Genomic DNA, 15,143 nt, shown 5'->3' with positions numbered 1-15,143 from the left:
GGGGGGAGCAATGGGGAAAAATGGGACAATTGTAACAGAAAAGCAATAAAATTAAAGTTAAAAAATAAAATAAGTTATGAAAAAAATCTAATAAGAAGCTGGAGGAAAAAGGCACATTATGCATAGCCACCAAAACAAGAATTATTACAGACTTATCAATGGAAGCTATGAAAGCCAGAAGACAATGGAGGATCTTAAAATGCTGACAGTGTTTGGTGGGGGACGACCCTGCCAATCTAGTATCTATATGAAGTAAACTCTTTTCAGAAAAACCCTACTCATACGAAAAAGGTGAGGTAACCAGCTGTCTGATGAGCCAAACTACAATAAATTATAGGCCAAACAATGACACTAAATTAAAACTTGGATCCACACAAAAGAATGAAGAACACTGGAAATGCTATTTATGTAAAAGCAAAAACTTGTGTTTAAAATTTTTTTCCCATTTATGTAAAAGAATATTGATTTTTAAAGCAGAAATAATGACAATGTACTGTGGAGTTAATAGCATATGCAAAGAATAGACGGGGGAATGGAAGTATATTGCTTCAAGGGTTTTATAATGAGAGTGAAATGGTGTGACAGTATTTGAAGGGAGATTGAGATTATATAAAGATACTACAAACTGTAGAGCAATCACTAAAAATTTAAAGCATAAAGGCAAACATATGAATCCAAGAGAAGCATGCAAGTTAGCAAAATAGAGACAGGAGACACATGGGATTGTAAATGTATACCTGAGTATAAAAATAAATTACAATAAATGTGAATGACCCAAACATTTTAATTAAAAGGTACATTATATAGAGACAAGACTCAATCAGATTCTGTCTGCCAAAAGCCTTCTTAAATATATAAACATGGGGAAAGTATATTGAAAAGAAACCCAGCTTCTGGACAAGGTGGAGGTGGAGATAGACATTCTTCACCTCCTCATGCAACCATAGAAAGAATTACAACCAGATCTCAAAGTCAAATAACAACAAGGACAGTCAGAAAATTGAGCTACATGGGAGTCCAACAGCCAATGATTTAAAGAAGCCACATTCATCCAGTTTGGTAGGAGGGGCGGAGCCACAGAGACAGGGCAGAGGCAGTGTGGTGCTGAGAAGCAGCAGTGGCAGGATGGATGGCGTCACATTCACATTTGGTGGGTAAAAATTGGAGGGATACCTTGAGAGCGAGCAACCCCAGCCCTAGGCCAGACCACACAGACATTACCTCTGGCCGCAAAAACCAGGGGGGTTTGAGATGGTGGAAGAAATTGCCAGGTTTTTGCCACTTAAAGGGACTGCATAGCCTTAGAAGGCACATAAGCCCGAGGGTAGCAGGTGGAAGGATGCCACTTGCATACAGGAAGTGGGTGAAGTGACTGGAGATGGGATGAGTGCTGGGAAAATTGCCAGAAGCCAGGCAGCAGCACTGTCCCCTCTCTGAGCTGCACACCACACACAGAGCCACAAAGTAGCAAAGTGGGTTGCCCGACCCCGGCAATTTCCTAAGGCTCTGCCCCACACAATTTACAGGTGCCTTTTCTACATAGGCTGTGCTACTAAGACAGGGAGTAAAAGCAGTCCTACCTAATACACAGAAACACACACAAAGAGGCTGCCAAATTGCCGAGGCAGAGAAGTATGGCCCAAATGAAAGAACAGAACAAAACTCCAGAAAAAAGAACTAAATTAAACCGAAATAGTCAACTTATCAGATGCAGAGTTAAAACCACTGGTGATGAGGATGCTCAGAGAACTCACTGAGTGTGGCAAAAACATAAAGGAAGGAATGAAGTTTACACAAAGTGAAATAAAGAAAAATATACAGAGAACCAACAGTAAAGGGAAGGAAGTCGGGATTCAAATCAATGATTTGGAACAAAAGAAAGAAGTAAACATTCAACCAGAACTGGAAGAAGACACAAAAATGCAAAAAAAAAAAAATAAAAATAAAAAGAAATAAAAAAAATTTAGGAGAGGCTTAAGAACCTCTGGGACAACTTTAAACATACCAACATCTGAATCACAGAAGGAGAAGGGGAAGAGCAAGAAATTGAAAACTTATGTGAAAAAATAATAAAAGAAAACTTTCCTAACTTGGAGAAGGAAATAGACATACAAGTCCAGGAAGCACAGAGTCCCTAACACGTTGGACCCAAAGAGGACCACACCAAGGCACATCATCATTAAAATGCCAAAGATTAAAGATAAATAGAGAATCTTAAAAGCAGCAGGAGAAAAGCAGAGTTCTCTGCAAAGGAGTTCCCGTAAGGTTATCAGCTGATTTCTCAAAAGAAACTCTTGTGGTAAGAAGGGACTGGCAAGCAGTATTCAAAGTGATGAAAAGCAAGGACCTACAGGACCTACAACCAAGATTACTCTACCCAGCAAAGCTATCATTTAGATGGAAGGGCAGATGAAGTGCTTCCCAGACAAGGTGAAGCTAAAGGAATTCATCACCAAGCCATTATTATATGAAATGTTAAAATAACTTAATTAAGAAAAAGAAGATAAGAACTATCAACACTAAAATGACAACAAACTCACAACTATCAACAACTGAATCTAAAAAACAGAAACAGAAACGAACTAAGCAAACCAGAATAGGAACAGAATCATAGGTATGGGGATCAGTTGGAGGGTTATCAGCTGGGAGGGGGAAGGAGGAGAAATGAGGAAATGGTGCAGGGATTAAGAAGCATAATTGGTTGGTACAAAATAGGGGGAAGTTACGAATAATATAGGAAAGGGTGAAACCAAAGAACTTATATGCATGACCCATGGACATGAAGTGTGTGGCGGGGTGGGATTGCTGGAGGGAATGGGGGTACCAGGTGGAGGGCGGCAAAGGGGAAAAATTGGGACAACTGTAACAGCATAATCAATAAAATGTGCTTAAAAAGAAACCTGGTAAGATCATATTAATATCAGACAAAGTAGACTTTTAAAATGATTGAAAAATAATTATTAAAATAAGAATTATTACCAGGGGTAATGACAAGTATTTCATAATAATGAAGGGGTCAATTCATCGAGGAGACACAACATTCCTAAATCTTTAAAACAAAATATCAATCTGTGGCCAGGAAGAAAAGCACTTGCATACTTATAACACGTGTGACAAAGGATTACTGTCCTGAATATATAACAAACCCCAACAACAACTATAAGAAATTCACCAAAATAAATAATGGGAAAAGGATTTTAACTAGACTATGCACATGTACATATTGTACTATATGTGTACATATGTACACAACACGCATGTATACCCCGTACGCACATGGACATATGCTTCTCCCAAGTAACCAGGACAACACGCACTGAAACCGCAGTGAACAGCAAGCCCACACACTAGATCAACCAAACCGAGACAGAGGGACATTGCCCATTGTTGGCACAGACGTGCCACCTGCATTGCTGGCTGGGGTATGAAATGATCTAATCACCTTGGAGAGAGATCGGGCAGCTCCTTAGGATGTCCTCACACACTTACAATATGACCACGGGCCTTTCTCCTACGCTTTCATCAAAAGAAGTGAGAAACGTGTGTCTACACACAGACTCGTATGCAAACGTTCAGACTGATCTGTTCACAAATGCCCACATGGGGGCCCCACAAATCCACTAGACAGGGAGTGCCTGTCTCTTCAGGGGAAAACTGCTCAGCAGTAAGGAGAGGGAGTCACTCGTACACGTGACATGACATGTCACTCGTCCTCGTGACATGGTCAGTCTCACCATCAGCACCGTCAGTGAAGAAGTAAGGCTGCGTGATACGATTTGTTGAAAATTCCGGAGTTGGCCTAACAGGAAAGAAAACAGATTGGTGCTCAGGGCTGGTAGGGGCGGTGATTTGGTCCAAAACCATGAGGGGTATTTAGGGGGAGATAGTATTTCTAGTTTATATTTATCAAAACCCATTGACCTGTAAACTCAAAATATGGGAATCAATACATTTTAATTAGCACAATGTTCCTCATGAATTGTTATTGAGAGTTTGAAATAAGTGTTCGGTAAGCACCATGGGGGTGGTCAGAGTCGCGTCAAGGTGAAAGCTCCTGCCCTCTTTTCTGCTGCTTCGGTTTTCTGGAACATTTCCTTTGAACTATGGACACCGTCATCTCAAAATGCAAGGTCAAGGTTTGTGTTTCAGTTCTGAACCGGGAGCTTTCTTCGTCTTCACCACCAGATGGCAGGGCAGGCTGCTTCGTGACATTTTAATTGCTCCGCCCTGGACTCAGGGTTCCGTTTAGCACCCCGTTGTTTCTGATGAAGAGTATTTGACATTCTGGATGGCACTTTCCTTGGAGGCCGCAGGCTGTGGGGGAGGGCTGTCCCTTTAGCCAGGGACTCCCAGCCATGCCTGGCCCGTTTGAAGAGCTCTGCCCAGAGTCCTCCCGTCGCACTTAATTTCTTTTTTAAAGTTATGTTCTTTTTTATTTTTAACAAGGCTACTTTATTTTTATTTATTTATTTATTTATTTATTTAATGTATCTGTTTTTAGAGAGAGGAGAAAGGAGAAAGGGAGGGAGAGAAACATCACTGTGTGGTTGCCTCTCACTCGTGCCCCCAACTGGGGACCTGACGTGCAACCTAGTCATGTGCCCTGACAGGGAATCGAACCAGCGACACCTGGCTCCCAGGCTGACTCTCAATCCACTGAGTCACAGCAGCCAGGGCTCTTAATTTTTAATTCACCTCAAATGCTAAGCAAGCGACTCAGGGAGCGTCGATGTGGAGACAGGCGGAGCTTACTTACCCGGCGGCCGGCAGCACGGAGCAGGCACGTGTGGCTGTCCACGCAGGACGCCAGTGTTCCTGAGACACGCAGGGGCTGCTCGGACCCGGTTCACACTGAGCTGCTGTTCCTACAGGGTCCTCAGCAGCCTGGGCAAGGGGCGGCCTGCGTTACCGTGGGAACTGCTTAGAGACACTCCCACCGCTGGCCTGCGGGCCCCAGCTCTGCCCTTCACAGCGGCCACCGCCAAGCAGGAGGGGAGGGAGTGGAGGGTGACGGGGTCCACAGTGGCACCCGAGTCCTCGTCTGGCACCGGGACAGGCTCCGTCTGCCCTCCTGCCGGCTCCTGCTGTCGCCACAGCAGAAACTACTTTGCCTGGTGTCAGGTCAGTCACCTCCGGCCTGTGTGTCCGAGTGCGTGCGCTGCTCAAACGGAAAACAGGGACCGCGAGTCCTGACCAAGCACAAAAGCCACAAAGCGGCCCGTGCTGCCGCCACCGGACGGGGTGTTGATAGCGTCTGGCTGTCAGAAACAATCAGCGAGAAAAACTTTCATACTCAGCTAAGGTCTTACTCGTTACGCCACCCGAAGTCAAAGAGACGTCAACCACAAGACAACGAAGCTTCTCCAAACGGCACCGCAGCGACGTGCAGGAAAAGTCTTCAGACGGTGTTTTCTCGGGAAACCCTTGCAGACCCCATCAGGAGCCACAGTTTTCAATGAGAAGTGAGTTAACTAAAATGACAGAAAAATAAAACAACACTTTTGCACCTGAAAGACTGAACTTCCACAGTGGGAATGTAGTGGGGTGCCCGATCCAAGGGGTGTCTTTCCGAAAGTCCGCTGCGGAACCATGAGAGCGTGAGTCCTGGGTAAACGGGGAGAGGCAGCCGCTGCGAGAAGGCGCAGTGTCTCGGGAGACCGTGACCAAGGTGGGCGCACGGTGTCGGCTACACACACAGAGGCCAGGTCAGCGGCGGCCACTGCAGTGGGAAGCCTGACATCTCAGGAGCTGCAGGAGCTCGGGTGCCGGAACGGGACCGGCTGGCAGGGAGGCGTGTGCTCAGAGGTGGCCCACTTCGTGCTGCGTGAAGTCCTGGCTCCGCCTGCGTCTTCGGCAGGCGTGGACCGCACACATCCTACGCGCTGGACAGGAGCCAGTCCCGGGCCGGGTGGTGGCTTTGTCCTGGGTCCTGACTTCCTCACGCGGAGCGGCTGCGGCAGAACCTCCGTGAGAAGGGACTTGCAGGTGAGTCCAACTTCATCAGCAAAGTATTTTGTCTGGGCTTACTTAGAAACGTCTTCCTTTCTGCGGGAGCCAAATGCAGGTGATGGGCCTCTGCCCCTCCAAGTGCGGAGTCAGTATATTTAGCTCGAAGCTGCAGCAGATAAAAGTGTAAAAGGTAACATCTTAAGCAAATGCGCAAGGTGCTTAAAAAGAGCGCGCCCAGGTATTGCTGGGAACCATGTAAGTTAGTACAAATATTCTGGACAGCAATTTGCATGTATATTCAAAGCTTTAACACTGTGCAGTTCCAACTTTGTAAGTTTACTTCTGGGGATTTTTCTTGTGAAAATAATCAGAGATGGGCAAACATACACAGGATGACGTTAAAATAATGCAAATGTTGCTTTTCCAAAGAGCTATATCAAATAAGTCTTATTTTTCATACAACAGAATATTGAGAAGCAATTAAAACCATGTTTTAGAAGAGTATGTAATAACTGGGAAAGACTCTCATCTCTCAGGGAAGGCTCATAGGTGAGTTTTTATTAACCTTTTTTTTAATTTTTAAAATTTGCTGCAATTTTAAAACAGGACTTTGGCAAAAATCTCAACCAGAATTAGATAAAGTTTGATCTTTATCTTACAAAGTCAAGAAATCAAGGTGAGCATTTCTTATCTCTGAGTTGAGTCCAGAAAACAAAACATTGTTAAATTAAACCTGGACAACAAAATTGGCATCAAGTATTTAAAAATAAATGCTTAAGACAGCAGATTTACTTCTTTGATGAGCTTCATAGACTTAGTATTTTGAAGGATTTTTTTTGTTCTATCCAAATATTAATTATATATCTAATTATTTAACCTGATGACAAAAAATATTTTATTTCTTCCACTAGACCAGGCACAGTTTTTCCCAAAGTAACATAGTATGTGTGCTAATGCACACTAACAGCTTGAGCGTTTATTCTAATAATTCCATGTTTCATTTCCTTGTTATTGGTATTTAGTGGACAGTGTATCCCTTGTGCGCTTTACTTTCTTAGGCTGCAGGGAACTGTCCTGTCATCTCATGCTTTCGGTAATGCTATAGAAAGAATGAGTTCAGCAGATGCCCCCCAGTCCCCAGAGACAAAGCGCACATGGAGAGCTGACTTCTGGTCGACCGGCATGAACCGCAGTGCTGAGCAGGCTGTGGGCAGGGCTCGTCCTCTAGTGTAAGAGTTGGGGGACGGTTTCCCACAGCGGCTGCCCCAGTCTGCATTACCACCAGCAACGCACCAGGGTTCCCGTTTCTCTGCATCCTCACCAGCCCTTGTTGTTTGCTGATTTGTTGATGATGGCCGTTCTGACCTGGGTGAGGCGGTATCTCATTGTGGTTTTCATTTGCATCTCTCTGATGGCTAGTGACGGTGAGCATCCTTTCACATGCCTGTGGGCACTCTGCATGTCCTCCTCGGAGAAATGTTTGTTCAGATCCTTTGCCCATTTTTTAATTGGGTTGTCTGTCTTCTTGGTGTTGAGTTGTATAAGTTCTTTGTATATTTTGGAGATCAGTCCCCTGTCTGAGGTATCATTGGCAAGTATGTTTTCCCATATGGTTGGTTCCCTTTTCATCTTGCTGATGTTTTCTTTTGCTGAGCAGAAACTCTTTAGTTAGTTGGGGGTGGGATGAGCAGGGCAGGGGAGAGCGACGGGGATAAATGGGACAACTGTAATAAAAAACAATAAAAAAAGAAAAACGAATTGGGTGATAGAAATCCTCTTTAATCTTTGGTGTTTGCCTAATTTTCAAATACACATGGATACTTGTCATCTTAAGTGCCTCCTCCCACAGACTCATTTTCACATAAACTCTGTCCTCTGTCCCTGACACCTTATTTGCTTTTCATCATTTTCTCTGACTCGCCACTTTACCCCCGGCCTTCACTGCCTCAGAAAGTTCTTGCAAAGACTCGGTTTCAGTTGTGAAAAACTCACTTCTCCACGTTGCCAGAAAACGTTGTGTTACCGCAGCGGAAGCAGCCACAGTGCGTGAGCATTTCGAACGCTCTTCATACACATTTTTAAACAGCGTGATTAAATGACAGAACTAAGAGCTGATGGACGAGCAGTCAAAAGGCATATTGCAGAAGTGTGAGTATTTATTGCTTGTTAGGTTACTGGTATAACTGGGGCGTTTTTCCATTAGGAATGGTTATTTGTCCTTTCATATAGCTGGGAACTTTTTTCTTTTTGGAATAGTAGACAAGGAGATAATTCCAAATGTGTGAACTCTTGTTTACTGGATTTGCATGTTTATAACAATGTTTTTAAAAGGGAATATAGCTTGCTTTTTGAAAAAAAATTTTCTTCTCTTGCATACCCATGCACATATATGAGGTCTGTCCAGAGGTATCCAGCCATGTAATATGAAAAATAGAGACATTTATTGAAGAAGAATCAAGATACAAGAAATGTTGCACATGGGACAATGGCACCTCAGTCCCCTTCAAGGCAGGCACCTTGGGACCTCACACGGGTTTCCCAGTCACCATCAGCTGCCCCGTCGTATTTTCCTGAACCTCATCGACAGTCTGAAATCTCTTCCCTTTCAAAGGTGATTTAGTTTTGGGAAAAGCCAGAAGTCGCAGGGCGCCAAGTTTAGGCTGTAGGGGTACTGAGTCACCTGGATGATCAGATGTTTCACCAAAAAACTGTGCAAGACGTGATGCATGAGCAGGTACATTGTCGTGATGGAGCTGCCAATCACCAGCTGCCCATAGCTGTGGCTTCTGAGTCTTCCAAATAGTTTCCACAAAAAAATGTTCAAGCTTAATGCAAAACTGGATGCAGATTCATTGCCCTACTCGCTCAGTCACTTTGAATGCGACGGCCACACAGTACACATGCTCGCTCAACAGCATCTACCACCCCCACTGACTATTACAGTGAAGTCGGCATTGTTCACACATGTGCATTCCAGTCCACTCTCTTTGGCTGCCAGGTTACATCGATGTTGCCCAAACCATTGTTACATTAACAATGGCTGGACTTTTTCTGGACAGACCTTGTATCCATGGCATATACATATTCAAATATTTAGTCAATGAAATTTCTTATTTATTCATTTTATACTCTGATAAGTTGAGCCTTGGAAAACTCAGAAATTAAATTTTGGATCATTTAAATGTTGTAAAAGTGGCAATATAAAGCACAAATGTTAGCAGAAAAGAATTTTTTAATGCCTATTAAAAACTCTTGAACTTGAAAATTATACTTAAGAAAATAAGCTGTGAAGTTAGCTGCAATATGAGTTGCTCAAGTATTTTTAAAGAATTGGAAGTTAATGCTTATTAAATTTAAATTGACTTTCACAAGGAAATCGATATATTTCTTAAATAAAAGCACATTGTTCTCTGATAAATTGATGTATGTATAGTTTTTCTCTCAAATGGATTTGGATATAAAACTCTAAAAATTTATTTTAATTCATTTTTACCAAGAAGCATTGTCTTACAACTGATTAATTATTAATGTCACACCGAGTAAATACATAATAGAGGCTGAAAGAAAATTACATGTTGGGCAACTATGCCCCATAAATGACAAACTGGGACAGGAAAGCCAAAAACGTTATTAATGGTTGATTTTGACATTGATCAGGGAGGATCAATAAAGCCATGGCAGACAGACACATGAAAAGGTACTTAACCTGCGGGACTTATGAGGAATGAAGACTGAGGTTGCTATGAGACCTCCCATCAGGTGCCTAACAGCCAAGCTCTGAGCAGGACGGGTGGGCCTGGGACCCCCGCACACCCCTGGTGTGACTGTGATGGCCCCAGTCCTTTGGGAAGAAGTCGGGTAGTTTCTAAAAACACCTGAAGAACCACCTTCCACACGACCTGGGCACCCCACTCCTAGGTATTCACCTACAGGAATAAAAGCTCAATTCAGGGCAAAGATTTGTCTACAAATGTTCTTAGCAGTTTTATCTGTAATAACCCCAAACTGGGAAAAACTCAGTTGTCCACCAATAGATGCCCAGACAGTTGCGGTAAAGGCACATGGTAGGACACTACCCACAGTAACGGGGAATAAGCTATTCGTACAGGCTTCACGTGGGTAAATCCTAACGCAGCGGTGCTCGGAGAAAGAAACGCAGCAAAGAGAGGCACCTGCTGCTGTTTCCTCTTAGCTAAGACCCTATAAAGGGCAACCGTCTCCAAGGACAAAAAGCAATTGGCATTTGCTTGGGGATGGAGGACAAACGGGCGGGAAAAGAAGACAAGATTTCAATGAGGCACAAATCAACTCGGTACATGGTTCCTATATTCACAATCTCAAACAATTTTCAAATTGCACACTAAACATGTACAGTGTACTGTATATTAAATATATCTCAACAAAGTGTTAGAAATTCAAATACAAAACAGAATGAAAGAAGACATTAATTACAGAAGATGGTCTATCTATCGATACTTCCAAATGAAAGTGATCATTGTTTTAGAGATTTTACGCAGAAGGCCCCATGCTGCTAACCTAGAAGCTGGGCGCGCAGTCTGTCCCGTGACCCCGAAGCTCGGTTGCCCGCGCGGCTGGTCAGTCCGTGTTGCTCTGACCACAACTGCACCCGCTGGTGACCGGCCTGATTATGACGTCATGGTCACTGTGCGACACCAAGTCAGGATTCCAGGTCCGTTCCGCCGCACGGAACCAGCGCCGGCGGCTCCGCCTTTTCATGTGACGCGTGTGCGCGACTCACCTGCCTGCGCGCACTCTCGGCGTTTGTTTGTCTGCTTCGGGGTTGGAACAAGGCCTGTCGCTCAGAGCGGCGTCAGGACGGGCCTGCGGACCGCGGTCTGTGAGCCGAGGAGGACACGTCCTTCCCACCAGCTGGCGTCTCCGCCGCGCGATTCCGGATCGGCAGCAACAACCCTTGTCGGATCTGGGCCCCAGGGTGCCACCCCCACCCCCCCCCCCGCTGCCCCCCGACAGCCTTCGGAAGCACGTGCTGTGTGAGCCGGGTCCTGGCTCCGGTGCGCAGCCAGCCTCCTGCTGCCCATCCCACAGTGCCGGCGACAGAGTGGCCGGGGCCGCTGGGAGGCCCGGCGTGAGGCCCCGGGGGGTGGGCGCTCTGTGGGCCGCACGGAGCTGCTCCGCCTGCCGTCCACCCGTCTCAGCCCGCCTGCCTTCGTCCATCCAGGTCCGAGTGGCCCGCGGGCCCTGCGTCCTTGTGCAGGAGGGCCTCTGTCACTTGGCTGTCCCCCGCAGGGCCGGGTGGCCGTGGCGGCCAGGAGATGGGAGCCTGCGTGGCGCTGCCATGGAGTCGGGGTGCAGTCTGACCCTGAAGCGGGATCTCGCTGCCAGACGCTCACCCCCGCGCGTGGGCGGCTCAGCCAGGCCGATGACCCGGCCACTTGCCCTCGGCAGGGACAGGGAGGTGGCCTCTTAAGGGTGGGCCCTTTCCGTGCGAGTGGGGACAGACGGCTGGGGAAAGTGAACATGCTGACGTTTTCTCTCGGGCGCCCGGTGGGATTGCCTGGCTTTTGGGACCCGTGGACTCACGTGCTGTGGGATAGTGGAGCGGGATGCATTCATGTCTCCGTGATCCTGTGACGCGTGTGTCTTTAGGGCACATCCCTCCGGCGGGTGAAGAGCTCCCCTCCCATTGGTGGGGGTGGGTTTGGAACACGCCGGGTCTCACTGCCGCAGGGCCAGCATCTCGGGAACAGCCCCACCTCATTGGACCCGCCTGCTTCTCCGAAGGACCGATGTCATACTTTCCCTGTAGGCAGGACCTGGCCCCAAAGGGACCTTCTTCGGAGCCAGTGTGAAATACTGACTTCCTTCTGTCTCCGGGTGGTCTGAGCGGAGCGGCTCTCGGGGCTCCCAAGCCCTTGGACGGGAAGGGGTTCCTCACGCAGGTCCAGCATTCCTCAAGCTCTGATCTTGGCCCTTCAGTGTGGATTTTGTATTCCTTTCCCAGCATGTTTTGTTTTTCTTGTGAAGGGCTAGGATTTGGCCATGGAGACGTTCTCCTTTGCAGAAGGGAAGGAAAGTGGGGAAAAAAGCATTTGTGCCTTTTTATCAACTATACTGATTTATCCTAACTCTTACTACGTGATCATTTGGAAGTTTAAAAGGCAACCCTCCTGTGCATGTACACACATGCGCGCGCATACACACACACACACACACACACACACACTCTTCAGGCACAGGAAGGCCTGGAGTGAAGTCAGGCCCCCGCAGAGGCCCGCCGGGGAGGACGCATGAGCTCTGTCTGACAAGTCTTGGCTCTCGTGACCTAATTGTGCCACTCGGCAAGCCGGCATCAGGAAGAGGGAAACTCTGCCAGGCTAATTGGAGCTTGTGGTTCCAATGACATGTACATAAGGCACTTGCTGTACTTAGTGACAATCAGTGTCCCTTCCTGTTTCAAGGCCCTCCCTTTGGTTGGTTGCCTGTGAGTGCAGTGGCCCTTTGAGGCAAATTAAAGGCTTGGTTCAGGCTCTTCGTCCGGCTGGGACCATACAGAGCCCCAGACAGGAGGGCAGTGGGAACACTGGCTCTCAGACAGTCCGGACAAAGGACAGGCCCTGAGGACACCCTAGGTCACGCCACAGTCATGTGTGTGATGGGAAAAATGGGGCTCGGGCCTTAGTCGGTGATTTCAGCCCTGAGTGGGAAGATCTTACAGATTTTTCACTAGCAGAGGTTGACAGTGTTATTTTATTTGATTATAAGCCTGTTGGTTGTGGTTTTAAGTGGAAAAATGAAATCTAAATCATCACGGGTTAGAGAAAACACCCGGTTAGAACAGGAAAAACCAAATACAGTTGGAAGTGGAGCGTGACATGCTTTGTCAGTAGGTGGCAATGTCACGCCGCGCAGAGCGCGGCCCCCGGGCGGTGGCCTGGTGGGGAGAGGAGGGCTGTGTAGCATTTCCTGTTGGCACAGAAGGGGAAATCGGGGTGGTAAGAAAGACCGCTCTGAGCCTTTGAAAATGTCACATGTCAGCGGCAACTGAGGCTGACCCTTCCCAGGAACAGCTCAGGCGTGACGGTGCCGAAGCGGGGAGTGCCCAGGGTCCTCGTGGAAACCATGTCCGATGCCACGGGAGAAGAGAGGCACGCGGGGTTCATCTGTTTATCGTGGCCACAAAGGGGTCACATTCATTAGGTGACTGGGAGTTTCACTTCGTTGTGAAAGCAAGAGCCATTTTAAAATAAATTGTACACAGCTCGTTTCTCAGAAAGAGGAATCAGATGGTCTGAACGATCTGTCCTCTAGACCCGTGTCTCTCCGCCCGCCCCGCCCCCGTCCCCGCCTCCCCGAGCAGAGGGATGCCCGGCCGGGAGCACACGGACCGCAGCAGGTCACGGTAGCGCGTCCTTACAGAGCCCGATGGGGGCTCTTCCTGCCAGCCGCGATTCTAATCCAGTCCTTTCCCTTACCCAGCCCCAGATGGCCTCTGCTTCACAGAGCCACACGCGGCCCAGGCCGCCACAGCGCCTGCTCAGCATTCTGCTTGGTCACATTTCGGCAAAGCCGCACTTTGAGATTGAACAGTAATATTATACGAATGACTGCGTTCCAAGGAGACGGCGGAAGGTGCCCACCGTGTGACAGTCACTGGTCCTGCGGCCGGTGCCGCACGGGCGGGGGGCGGGCCTGCGCTGCTCTTCTCTGAATGTCAAGTTGGGATTATCCCTGCGAGGCGTTTTGCCCAAAAAGCGTTTCTGAGCGGATTTACGTCCCTCTGAGAGCGATCATCAGCTCAAGTGGGGGCGAAGCCCTTTTCTGCCCAAGTCACTGTGGTTTCCGGGCAATGAAACGTAACCAGGTCCCAGAGGTGCTGTTATTCCGGAACTGGGGTGGGCGCCCGGCTTCTCTCCAGGGAGACGGGCTAGTTCTAGCTTGTGAGGCAAAGGGGAAGGTGGGGACACAGGGGTGAGAAAGGGGCTCGGGAGATTGTTGAGGGCGCGCAGTGGAGCCCAGGTGTGGAGAAGATGGACCACTCAGCACCGGGGGCACAGTTTTGGAAGCCCCCTACGTGGTCTGCCTCACTTTTTCCTGCCAGGGTGACCAACGGCTTCCCAAGTCAGAGCCCTACGGAGGCAAGGATGCCAGTTTCCACGCGGAATTTAGGTCTGGTTCGTTTCACAGACTCCTGCAGCTGAACTTTCCACTACTGCTCACACGACGCCTCAAACTAACACTAAGTTACTCGCAGATTTCTGATTTGACTCAGACCCAAAGATGCAATTCCTGCCCCGGACACAAACTCCTTCCTGGCTTTCTCCTTCCGGAGAATGTCTGGACTTGAAGTTAGAGGCTCTGCGGTCATCTCTGGCCTGTCGTGGGCTCGTTCTGGGCTCCTCTAGTCCGCCCCGGGCCAGGCCATGCTGACTTCACCTTCCCGAGAGTCTTTCCCATGACGCAGCTCCTTCCCAGGGACTTGGTTGTACTGGGAAAAGAGAGGAATGGCCAGGCCTTCTGCTCTCCTTGCGCATCTAGACGGTTGCCCCGCTGTGACTCCTTCACAATCCTCACCATCGGGTTATATCACCCTCTTCAAATTCTTGACCGTCTTGATCCATCAACCTTCAGCATATGTTGCCACCTTCCTCGGGGACAGCAGCGAGGCTCTTTAGCGGGTCCAAGACCATCTGAGTATCTTCGGGGACAGCAGCGAGGCTCTTTAGCGGGTCCAAGGCCATCTGAGTATCTTCGGGGACAGCAGCGAGGCTCTTTAGCGGGTCCAAGGCCATCTGAGTATCTTCGGGGACAGCAGCGAGGCTCTTTAGTGGGTCCAAGGCCATCTGAGTATCTTCAGGGACAGCAGCGAGGCTCTTTAGCGGGTCCAAGGCCAAGGCCATCTGAGTATGGAATAAGGACTGGACGGCTGTCCTGAGACACGACAGTCATGCCATCTGCATTTTGATGCATCATAGACTTCGGTTTTCTTCCCTTGGCCAAGTATCTGTCTTCCTTTCCCACCATCTTAGAGAAAGGAGGAGCCTCATTTCCAAGGCTAACCCTTGCAACGGCATCTTAGTGTCCTTCAAGGTTTATTTTTTAAATTTTTCCTTTGGTCTCCTGCCTCCTGCTCCTCCTGTGTACTTGCAGGCGTAAGTGTTCCCCATAAAAACGGCCAACATTTCCCTGGGGTGTTGTCACAGATCCCTCCTAAC

General features: G+C 47.9%; 1 protein-coding gene across 1 annotated transcript in view; it reads left to right on the top strand.

Annotated features, from left to right (window-relative positions):
• The window catches only part of CUNH6orf118 (chromosome unknown C6orf118 homolog), a 33,382-nt gene extending 22,094 nt beyond the window's left edge, over positions 1-11,288 (top strand). Inside the window, exons 10-13 of the mRNA XM_090280855.1 lie at positions 4,872-5,121; positions 5,746-5,985; positions 11,017-11,149; positions 11,218-11,288. Coding sequence (XP_090136981.1) covers positions 4,872-5,121; positions 5,746-5,985; positions 11,017-11,149; positions 11,218-11,288 — 694 coding nt within the window. The remainder of the gene's footprint in view (positions 1-4,871; positions 5,122-5,745; positions 5,986-11,016; positions 11,150-11,217) is intronic.
• Positions 11,289-15,143: the final 3,855 nt, after the last annotated feature.

Source organism: Furipterus horrens, unplaced genomic scaffold (assembly GCF_987537825.1).
Source record: "Furipterus horrens unplaced genomic scaffold, mFurHor1.1.pri manual_scaffold_6, whole genome shotgun sequence".
Taxonomy (NCBI): domain Eukaryota; kingdom Metazoa; phylum Chordata; class Mammalia; order Chiroptera; family Furipteridae; genus Furipterus; species Furipterus horrens.
The sequence above is the reverse complement of the archived record's forward strand: the minus strand, read 5'-3'. Positions and strand labels throughout refer to the sequence as shown.